This window comes from Giraffa tippelskirchi, chromosome 5 (genome assembly GCF_054371585.1).
Source record: "Giraffa tippelskirchi isolate mGirTip1 chromosome 5, T2T-mGirTip1v1.2.pri, whole genome shotgun sequence".
In the NCBI taxonomy this organism is placed as follows: Eukaryota; Metazoa; Chordata; class Mammalia; order Artiodactyla; family Giraffidae; genus Giraffa; species Giraffa tippelskirchi.
Genome location: NC_137279.1, coordinates 49821602 through 49833314, shown reverse-complemented (window position 1 = coordinate 49833314; position 11713 = coordinate 49821602). Strand labels below are relative to the sequence as shown.

Below are 11713 nucleotides of genomic sequence, written 5' to 3'. Positions count from 1 at the left end.
GATGACCTTACTGACTAAAGATCCATTTCCTTTGTGCAGTGGCCCCTGCTGTGGCTCTCATGACCATTATGTTTGATGCCTGTGAATTTCCTTTGAAGGCAAGTGTTTATATGTATAACAACAAGTAACAAGTGAAAGTCACTCAGTTGTGTCCAACTCTTTGGTTGTGTCCAACTCAATGGTTGTGTCAACTCAATGGTTACTCATAGTAACCATATGCATGGAGAACTCCATGGACTGAACTCCAGGCCAGAATACTGGAGTGGATAGCTGTTCCCTTCTCCAGGGGATCTTCCCAACCCAGGAATTGAACCCAGGTCTCCCACATTGCGGACAGATTCTTTTACCAGCTAAGCCACCAGGGAAGCCCTGGGTGCAAGTGTTGAAAGATGAGATGAGATGGGATGGGATGGGACAGGACTTCCTCACCACCCAGCCACTTAGGACACACCCTCAGGAAGGGTCACAGGCTGGTGCTGCTATTCAGCCACAGACATACACTCTCCTTGTCTGGCACCTGTCTTATTGGGTGCCTACTCTATCCCCATACTCCATCTGAAGGGACAGAGAAGTCCGGAAAGAAAGCAGGGAGTTCACTAAGATTCCAGGACTGCCCGCCTCACTTCTCTCCTCTGATCCTCTCATCGACCAGTCAAATGGATTCAGCTGTTCCTGCCCTTCCTCCCTTCTCACCCCACAGTCCTGCCCCCCTGTTCCCCTCTAACTGTCCCAACAAAGTGGACAGTGCTTCATTTCTTCAGTCTCAAGGCCTTCCTGGTCTGTCTCTGGATAGTAGGTTCATCTGTCCTAACGTTAGGGGAAGCACACTGATTGAAACCGCCCACCCTGGCCAGGCACCATAGTAACTATTTGCATGAGTTGTTTTAGGACAGGAGGTCCTGGTAAGGAACACGGAACTAATAAGCCACCACCAACCGGAAGAGTTTGAGAAAGGTCAAAAGGAGACACCACATGTCCGACCACCTCCCAGAATCCTCGCTGGCATCCATCTTGGCTGAACAAGGTGTGCACCACCAGGAAGGACTCTAAGTCAGAATGATTGGCTAAAGACAACCGGGAAACTAATCCCATCACCATAAAACCTGAGACTGTGAGCCAGAGCTGTTCTCCTGGGTTCCCTTACCCTACTGCTCTCCACCCTGGTGCCCTTTCCCAATAAAATCTCTTGCTTTGTCAGCACACGTGTCTCCTCGGACAATTCATTTCCGAGTATTAGACAAGAGCCCAGTTTTGGGCCCTGGAAGGGGACCCCTTCCTGCAACACTAAGAATGGAGATGATCCAGAGGATGAATCCTTGAATTGCTCCCAGCAAGTCAAATGGAAGGTGCTCTTAATCCCTAATCCTCCCTGATTTAAGAACTTCCAGGGAGGCACCTTATGCATACATTTTTGCTTCTTCTTATACCAATAATCCATGGTTATTGTAGAAAAATTAGATCAAATGGAAAAATAAACATTGCTTTTAATCCCATCACCAAAGGAGAACCAGTGTGGCTCTTTTGGAATGTAACTCTACACCTTTTTTTTCCTATGCATTAAGGCACATCTTAACCTTAATTTTTAAAACAGGTATGAGCTCGTGCTGTATGTAAACAGGTCATGTTGTATATGAACAGGAGATGCAAAAACCAAAATAATTCTGCTTTAGGATTGTGGGATTATGTGTGGTTTTCAATTCATTCAAAATTATCTTTTAATGTTGTTACTTCATCTTTTCAGTGGAAAAAAAGTTATAATTACAGGTCACTTCTAATGAGATTTGGCTTAATGTCTGTATTAGTTTTTTTATTGCTGCCATAACAATTTATCACAAATTTAGTGGCCTAAAGCAAAACAAATTTGTTATCTCACATCCTATGGGTCAGAGTTCTGAATGTACCAAGCTGGTTTCTGTGCTCCAGGTCCCACAGGCCAAATCAAGGTGTCAACTAATCTGAGTTCCTGTCTGGAGGCTCTGGGGGGAGAATCGGCATCGAGTCTCATTCAGGTTGTTGGAAGAATTTGGTTCCATGTAGCTGTAGGACTAAGGTCCCTTTTCCTTGCTGACTGTCAGCTGGGAGTCATTTTCACCTTCTGAAAGTTACTCGCATTCCCTGGCTCATGGTCCTTTTCATCTTCAAACCCACAATGGAAGATCGAGTCCTTCTGAAGCTTTGAATCTCTTGACCTCCCCTTCTGCCTCCAGCTGGAAAGTTCTCTGCTTTCATGTGATTAGATGGGGTATACCTGGATAATCCAAGATAATCTCCCTATTTTAAGATCTGTAGCTTTAATTACATTTGCCACGTCCCTCTGCCTTGTAACAGGACATAGTCATAGGTTCTAAGGATTGGGAGACATGGACATATTTGGAGAGAATATTGTGTCTGCCACACTGTCTCCCTGTGCTGATGAGCACATCCTAACATGTTGAAATGGAACCAATCTCCTCGATTTTTTTTTAGCTCATGTGGGATGATGTGAGCAGGCCCATCCTTGCCACTGATTGCATGTGACTGGCTGGGAGTCCACAATCCTTTTAGAGTCTCAGATACATCACTGAGTAGCTGGGAGAATTCTTTGGATGGTTTTGATATGCTTCTTGTAGAGACAGTGACTGTATGATCTGGTACTCACAACAGGCCAAGTGGCAGTTCTTCATTTTGTTGTCTTATGAAGGTAATATCAGAGAAGGCAATGGCAACCCACTCCAGTACTCTTGCCTGGAAAATCCCATGGACAGAGGAGCCTGTTAGGCTACAGCCCATGGGGTCGCAAAGAGTCGGACACGACTGAGCGACTTCATTCCACTCACTTCACTCACTTCATACTTTATCACTGGAGAAGGAACTGGCAGCCCACTCCAGTATTCTTGCCTGGAGAATCCCATGGACAGAGTAGCCTGGCAGGCCATGGTCCATGGGGTTGCAGAAAGTCGGACACAACTGAAGTGACTGATCAATGACAGCCCACTCCAGTATTCTTGCCTGGAGAATCCCATGGACAGAGTAGCCTGGCAGGCCATGGTCCATGGGGTTGCAGAAAGTTGGACACAACTGAAGTGACTGATCAATGAAGGTAGTATAGCCATTTACAAGTCAGAGACAAATCTTCTCTCTCTACCTCCAACAATAGGCTTGCCATGTTCTCAAATCCTGGCTGTTTTTTCCCTCTGCTATTCAGATGCTATTAATTAGCTTTGTACATCAACATAGAAAAGCCATGAACTTCAGTAAGTCAGACATAAGGAAACCCCACTGAGCAGAAAAAGTTAACATGGTAGAATTGCCAGATGTGGCATGTTAATTAATTCCTATGTCATCAGCAGAGCATGCTTACTGGGGCATGTTGAATCTTTACTCCATAGATTTGCATTGCCTCAGCCTTGATTTCTTCATCCAAAAAATGGGAATAATAATACCTACCTCAAGAAATAGTTGCAAGAATTAAGTGACATAAAGTATAGGATGTTGCCTAGCATGGCTGCCAGCTTCAGAGAGAATGCTCGGTAAATGTTCACTTGCCTGCCCTGTCCCCAGAACCATCCCCTAGGAGTTGGAGGTCCTTGGTCACCCTCTTTCTTCAGATCATTATGTTGCTATCATTCCCCATTATTGCTCCCTCTCTCCTATGTAAAGAACACTAGAAAATAAATACAGGGACTTTCCTGGTGGTCCAGTGGTTAAGAAGATGCCTTCCAATGCAGGGGATGCAGGTTTGATCCCTGGTTGGGGAACTAAGATCCCACATGCCTTGGGGCAACTAGGCCCTTGCACGGCAACTACTGAGCTGTGCGCTCTGGAGCCCATGTGCCACAATGAAAGATCCTGCATGCTGCAACTGAGACCTGATGCAGTCAAATAAATAAAAATTTTTAAAAAGAAATAGACACAAAGTGAAACATCACTTCTATTTTATTTCAGCAGATTATCTACATGCAATTGTTTTCTTTTTGCTAAGTTTTAGAAAACCAAGTAAATACATGTGAGTTCTGGTGATAAGTTCTCTAAAACAGTGGTGGAAATAACCTAAATATTTTAGCATAGGCAATGCTCCGTCTCCAGACAAGCAGAGGAATGGGTGAGGGTAGGGTTGTCCAATCCCCAGGGCGATGAAGTCCTAGAGCCGAATCCCAAATCCTCCTTTTTAAAAGGAAATGGTGGCCCAAAGCTCACAGTTTATGGCCCTATTGGATCCAGAAACCAGATGTCCCAATTCCCTGTCCTCTGCCCCTAGGCTAAAGCCCTTCATCCTCCCTTCTAGCACTTTCTCAGAGGAATGGGGACCCAAGTATATTTACAAAAGCCCAGAATAGGTCAACATTTTGGTGAATGAGGATTCTTTTTAGATTTTCTCCCTGCCTAGGGGAAACAGAGGGGTTTTTTGTTTTGTTTTGTTTTAATTCATCATGTGATAGAGTAAGTCAGTCGATTTTCCCAGTTCTTATTATAGGATGTGTTGTCCCATACTCAGTTGAGAATTTGCTAGAGAACAGAAACTCGGAGCTGACAGTCTGTGCATGCTCAGCTGTATCCTTTTAACAAGTTGGCTGAAATTTCCTTCTACAGCTCTGCCATCCGGGTTGCATTAGTTACTCATGTAAGTGCTCAGGGGGGGTGATGGACAGGAGGGCAAGAAACAGAAGAACACACAAGAAACTTACAAGAGGTGCACTCAGTTGAGGCAGGGCTAACTTGCTAAGTAGAAAATTAAGACCTATGTTAAGACCTGTTTTGTGCACATGCCGAGCCAGAGGCCTTCATGCTACACTCCACATCTATGGCTCCAGCTTCCTTGGCACAAGCGCCCCATCTGAAGCACAGCTGCACGTCTGCACCCTCATGTTGGGCAGGCTGACCACCTGGGGCTGGAGTTGGCCTCCCTCCTGGATGCTGACAATCATGGGCAGCGAGGTCGTCTCCGAGGCGATGCACTGTCGAGGCCCCAGAAACGGCCACTTGAGGGTCAGGGACTCTGGGGGCTGCTGGCAGGTGCCCACACACTCATAGGCCAGGAAGCCCGGGGGCTCCAGGACCCAGTTCTCAGCCCACTTCATCCCCTGCAGGTCAATGTACATCTCCTGGCGGCAGCAGCGGGTGCCCTCGGTCACTGGTGCCTTAGGATCACAGTTTCCCTGAGCTCTGGGGTGGGGGTAGGGAGCAAAAAGAGGCAGAGTCAGAGGTCAGCTGGGAGAGCAGGGGTCAGGGGGCCCAGGGCAGGGCCTAGTAGGGCATCTGGAGGGAGAATTATGATCCATCTCTCACTACAAAAGAACTGGAGGACTTCCCTGGTGGTTCAGTGGTTAAGAATCCCCCTGCCAATGCAGGGGATGTGGGTTCGATCCCTGGTCTGGGAAGATTTCACATGCCTGGGAGCAACTAAATCCATGTGCCACAACTACAGAATGCTGTGTGCCTAGAGCCTGTGCTCTGTAATGAGAGAAGCCACCACAACGAGAAGCCCGCACATTACAACTAGAGAGTAGCCACCACTCGCTGCAACTAGAGAAAGCCCGCACAGCAACAAAGACCCAGCGCAGCCAAAAATTAATTAAATTTTAAAAACGGAATATTTGTGATAAGTGGTGAATGAATAAACAAACATATCTGAAATAGAAGTCATAAATCGGTAACTGTTTTTTAATGGTCTCCTATTATGCCAGACACTGAATTAGGTACTTTCAGCATCATCTCTATTACACCTGAGGACACAGAGACCAAAGATGTTAACTGACATGCCAGAGGTTCTGCACCCAGTAGAAAGCAGAGTTAAATGAACCTAGGCTGTATGATTGCAAAGGCCTGTTATTAACCACTCTACTGTCCAGCACCGTCCACTCCAAAGCCTCATCTACTCCAAATAGCTAATTTGTCCCATGAGGAAAGAATTAGGAAGGCCAGAGGAAAGCTGTTCAACCTTGTGCTGTGCTTAGTCACTCAGTCGCGTCTGACTCTTTGAGACTCCACGGACTGTAGCCTGGCAGGCTCCTCTGTCCATGGGGATTCTCCAGGCAAGAATACTAGAGTGGGTTGCCATGCCCTCTTCCAGAGGATTCTCCCAACTCAGGGATCGAACCCAGGTCTCCTGCATTGCAGGCAGATTTTTTTACCGTCTGAGCCACCAGGGAAGCCCTTAGCAACCACTAATGGTTTTTTCAAAGAATTAATCTTTCAAAGAATTAATCAGAGAAAAGGGTAGAGCGAAAATAGATGATTACAATAATGTATATGTATCAATGACAACATAAAACCCATTGAAAATATCTGAAGATATTTTCAACAAAATGCTTAAATAATGAAAATGTCTGCTGTTAGAACTCCGGGACAGGATGAGGAATCAGTTGCGTCTTGGGGCTGTCTGCCTCTGCTCCCTAGCTGGCCCCGCCTACCAAGGGACCTGGACCACCCAGTCTACCGGCAGCCTACCCCCGCGCCTACCCGTAGTCCCTGAGGTCCAGGGTGTGCAGCTCCAGCTGGGGCTCCCCCTGCCGGCCGCCCGACGGCCCCTGGGGGGCGAAGCGGACCAGCCTGTGGGCGCCGGAGGCCGGCGGGCCCAGGTGCTCCCGCTGCACCAACACCTGCAGGACCAGCGGCTGCCGCGGGCTGCGCAGCTGCTGCCAGAAGTTCACGGCCTCGGTCACGTCCAGGGCCTTCCAGCCGCTCTCGTGGATGGACACCAGCCTGCGACACCGCACGGAGGGAGACACAGGCCCGCGCTCAGGGGTGGGGACTGGGACTGCCCGGGGTGGCCCCGGGGTGGGGGGAGGGCACCTCTCCCACCCGCTCCCGGGTGTCCCCGCAGGGACCAAGCCACCCCTCCTCCCGCTCCGGGCCCGGCCCCCCTTCCCTCCCTCCATCCCCACACCGCAGCACCTGGAGTCGATGAGGGCGGTGCGATTGGAGCCGTCGTCGCGGACGTGCAGCCACTGGACGGTAACCCGGGCGCGGTCGCTGCGCGGGAAGAGGCGCTCGTGCCTGCGGAGCGCGGCCCTGGGGACCGGCTCCTGGAAGAGGCGCAGCACGGCCTGCACCAGCTCGCTGCGGGGCGGCAGCCGCTGCTCCATGTCGAACACCAGCAAGTATGAGGACGCCTCGGACGCCAGGAACCTGCCGACCACCTCTGGGGACAGGAGCGGTGTCAGCGGGGTCAGCGGGGCCCCTCCGGGCACCAGGCGAGCTCTGAGGATGCGGGGCTACTGAGGTGGTGGCCAGGCTGGGAGAGACCAGCCCCTGTTCTGTCCCTCTGGGCCAAGGCCAATTACCTGAAAATCCGTCTTGTTTTTAACAGCCTCGGCCCAGCGGGAAGGCTGGCGGGTCTGATTGGGCTGCCTCAGCTGAGATGCTGAAGACCAGACTCCTCACCTGGGGGGCACCTGGCCTTGGGTGTAGCTCTGGGCACTGAAGAAGTGAGTCCAGGCCCAGGGAGGTAAGAGGCTGAGTAGGACTCAGGATGCCAGCATCCCTGACAGCTGAGTGTTGTTCCTACACCTTTCCCTCCACAATAATATTTCCCTCCACTTTAATATTCACATTGCTGCGAGATGGGGCACATAGTCACACCAATGTTCCAGAGGAGCAAACAGAAAAGAAAACTGTGATTATAAAGCCATTTGCTCAAGGTCAGGCTACTAGTTTCAGAGTGAAAAGGGAACCTGAGAAGCCCTGACTCTACCGCAGCTCCCTGAGGCTTCCCGGTCAGGGGTTATTGCCATATCCACCCTCTCCCACTGGCTCTGCTTTCTCTTCTCCATCCTCATCTTCTCTGATGCCTTGTCTTTGGCAGCTGGTCCAGCCCGGCCCAGCTCCTCCTGGCCCTGAGAGGCAGGGTCCTCAGTGCAGACAGAGACCAGGGGCCCAGGCCCGCCATCCTCATAGGCCATGGTCCCCCCTCACCGCCCCGTGGACCCTGCACCCCAGACAGCCCCACCCCCACCCCCACCACCATGAGGACGAGGCTGCAGCAGGCGGGTGGGCCTCACCTCGGAAGTTCTGGCTGAACCTCTTCCCCCGGGAGTGCGCCCCATGGCTGCGCTGCAGCAAGGCCACGTACTGGGCCCTCACGTAGGTGGGGATGACCAGCCCCTCCACGGCGGCCTTGTCCACGATGGGAACCTCGCTGAGGTGCAGCTGCTGCAGCAGGCTGTCCAGGATCCGCTCCTCAGTCAGGTCCGCCCCGGAGCCGGCCAAGGGCAGCACCCAGAGGGCCCAGCAGAGCCACAGGGGCCGCATGGCGCTGCTGGGGAAAAGGAGGGGCAGAGTGGACGTGTCCCCGGAGGAGGCTCCAGGAGGGTCCCGGCAGCGGGGTGAGCTGAGAGCCAGGCTGGGCCAGCTTTATAGCAGCCCTGGGTTGGGCCAGGGTGGTGGGAGGGGGGAGAGGCTGGGAGGGAAGGAGGTCACACCCCTCCGACCTCCTGGGAGCGCAGCATCCAGACAGGTCCCTAAGCCCGAGGAGGGGGCTGTCTAGAAGGGCACAAAGGGCTGTCTGGAAGCCACACAGACCTGGGGTCTCTGACCGCTGCTCTCTGGCAGCCCAATAATAATTTTAGAGCCTGTTGAATTTCCCTGATCCTACCCTAGTCCTTAGTCAATGAAAAAGTGAGCCTACCCTGTGACAATGAGTGTCCCATCAGCCAGCTATTTAAATCTTGTTCCTGAAGGCCAGTCTGGGTCTAGGTTTGCTCACTGACAGGAAGGAAGGAGGGAAAGTGTTCTGAATTCCTGCCTCTTCTACACCAGGCCCCATTCAAGGCACTTTCACAGAAGCCCCTCGAGTCACCGTCCTCCGTTCTTCAGTGCCTGCAAGCCTGCTCCTGCTCCTTTCCACAGTCCCTCAGGGGACTCTGTCCTCCCCCGTGGCAGAGGGAAGCTAGATGCCATGAGGACAGGACAGCTGGCAGCTCAGCTCTGCTGGTTCCAAGAGAAGCAATTTCTCCAAGCGTCCCCACAAGCATAGCATGGTTCTGGGGAGCCCTCTGAGCAGTGACCCTACCTTCGGTACATGGCATCAGTGCTCAGTTTGAGCCCAGGTCACGCCCAGATTCAGAACACAGGAGAGGAACCTGGAAAGCAGAGGTCAGAGCTGCCCAGAGTCACATCCTGTCCAAAGTCACAGGTGTGAGCACGTGGGGAGAGAAGCCCTGGTGCCACCTCAAACACACAGTTGAGACTGGCAGGGCTTAATCGTGGGCCTGTTGCTCGCTGGCTGTTTGATCTGCTAACAAGCTCCCTAACTTCTCAGTGCCTCAGTTTCTCCTCTGAAGAAGAAGGTGATGACAAGTCTACTTCCTAAGGCTAGTGTGAAAGTGTTAGCCACTCAGTTGTCCAACTCTTTAGGACCTCATGGACTGTAGCCCACCAGGCTCCTCTGTCCATGGACTTCTCCAAGCAAGAATACTGTAGTGGGTTGCCACTACAGGGATCGAACCTGGGTTCCCGACCCAGGGATCGAATCTGGGTCTCTTGCATTGCAGGCAGATTCTCTACCATCTGAATCTCCAGGGAAGCCCAAGGCTAGTATGAAGATTAAATGAATTACACACCTAAGACATTCAGGGCAGGCCTGGCATGGTGAGGACCCTGGCGGGTTTGCTCTTGTTCTCATTGGTGTGCTGTTAAGATCTCAGGGTGCGCCTTTCTAAAAATGATGATGACAAGGAGAGGGGTCATTTCCTGAGCGTCACTCTGTGCCAGGCACTGTTCTGGACTCTGAACATGTGTTCACAATAGCCCTAGGAGACAGGTGCCAGCATCCACCAGTCTTCCAGATGCAAAGCCAGAACACGCACATGAAGGAACCTGCCTGCGCTTGCTCAGCAGGTGGAGGGTGAGGAGGTCAACGCAGGCCTCTGTCCCCGAGGTCCCTCCTGGCACAAGGCGTTTGAGGATGTGCAGGAGAAAGCCCTTCTTGAAACATGACAGCCTCACCTCCTCGTGTTCTGTCACGTGGCAGATGAGCCATGACGGTGGAAGAGGATGAGGACCGTGGTTGGGGCCGAGGGGCCCATTGGGCAGGGAGCACCCCTCAGCTCCTTCCCAGCACAGGCACTCTGGCCTCTGTGCGTAAGCTGTGTTACTGGTGGGTCTCTTGTCCCATCCCCTTGCCACTGTGCTATTCACATGTCACAGGCAGAGGAAGAGAAAAACTTCTGGTGCTTAAGAGAGGAATTTCTTCTGGAAGAGAACACAGATTGCCACCATATGCATATATGTGTGCATATATTCAAGCATATGTATATATTTGCACATGTGCATAAGGTGGGGGGACTTAGAATTTGAAGAAAGCGAGGAATAATAATAATGCTGATAATAATCATATTGGCTAATACTGCTTATGAGCTGCACACTGTTCTGAGTGCTTTGCATACATTAACTCTATCCTCACAACTTGCCATTATTGTTCCCATTTTATAGATGAAGAAACTGAGGCATAAAATCGTCACCTGACATGTCCAAGGTCATACAGCTAGTAAGTGCCAGAGCTCGGGTTATTTGAAGGGAGGAAACAGAGATTCTGTCAAATACACACGACAAGATAAGAACAAATACAAAAATTCCGAGACTGAACTGGGGAGGGGAGAGAAGGCAGATGGGGGAGAGCAGGGAGCCTCTCAGGGAGCGACACAGTCATGACCTCTGCTTATTCTCTGCTCCCCTTTCCTCCTCTTGCACCTCTGTTTCCTCAGAATTTGAGTAATCCTCAAGGCAGAATTCACATCCCATCTCAGAGTTCATACATCACATTGTTCCAACACCCCCTGAAATATAAGGTGCCACCTCTGGGTCTGGCCTGAGGGGGCCCTCCTGCTCTCCCTGTGACAAGTGTAGCCTTCTTCAAAAGAAAGAACTGTTGCCTTTCTTTACAAGTGATTAGCAGGGAAAGGACTTACTTGGTGCAAACATTTGGGCCTTAAGTCAGGCCAAAAGGTGAAGAAGTGTCACATTTACAGGAGACCCAGGACCTGTGGCCCTCAGTCCCCGGAAGTTATTTTGGGCAGGCATTCCGTAAATATGCAGTAGTCCACCCTTGCCGCTGGGTGAGAGGAAGCGCTGGGGCTTATCACAGGCCAAGGTGGTGCCAAGGATATAACACCCAGGCTGCCCTTGCAGGCTGAGGCCCCCTCGCCAGGCCCCCAGCATCTGGATGTCCAGGAGCTCCATGGGGCTGGAAGCTCACAATGAGGCCTTGCGGGCCCCCAAGCTATTTCAGCAGGACCTGCTGTCTCAGGGCAGAGGTTAGCCAAGCCCTGGGCTGCAGCTCCCTGACCAACACGTGCCTATACGAGGATCTCTTCCACCAAGGAGATGCTTCAGAGCTGAGGGCCTCTGGGAGTTGCCCGAGGTAGGGGTGGGGGGTCAGAAGCCACTTCTCTACCTGGGTAACTGACCAGTTAAATTGAAATTTCATTTTCCAGAGAAACAAAGTGGAAGGATCTTCCTCTGCCAGATTCTCAGCCTTTCCTGGGTGTCTCACTGGTGTTCCTGGACTGGCCTCCCAGCACAGAGCTGACTAGAGCCAAGTCTTTGATGGGAATTGAAACTGACCAGGACCAGTGCTGCCTGCATGGATGGGCTTCTGGGGTCTGTTGCTCAGGGAGCTCCTAGGGGCCACTGGTGCTTGGACAGGGGTCCACAGTTCAAAAAATCAAGAATCCTTTCCAATCATGGAGACCTCCCTCAAGGGAAGAGAGCCTGGGAGCATGTGTCACCCTCAGAG

At 51.4% G+C, this 11713-nt stretch overlaps 1 protein-coding gene across 2 annotated transcripts; it reads right to left on the bottom strand.

The window, feature by feature from the left end:
* Positions 1-4778: 4778 nt before the first annotated feature.
* Positions 4779-8229, bottom strand: LOC145506194 (left-right determination factor 2-like). 2 transcript variants are annotated; one of them, XM_081490223.1, is made up of 5 exons: positions 7980-8229; positions 7090-7120; positions 6874-6990; positions 6439-6681; positions 4779-5142 (listed from the first exon to the last, which is right to left on the bottom strand). In XM_081490223.1, exons 1-5 carry the CDS (start codon positions 8227-8229, stop codon positions 4779-4781), a joined length of 1005 nt encoding a protein of 334 aa, XP_081346349.1. The 2 variants fall into 2 exon arrangements, with proteins under 2 accessions (XP_081346349.1, XP_081346348.1); XM_081490222.1 differs by having other exon boundaries at positions 6874-7120.
* Between the last annotated feature and the right edge of the window lie 3484 nt (positions 8230-11713).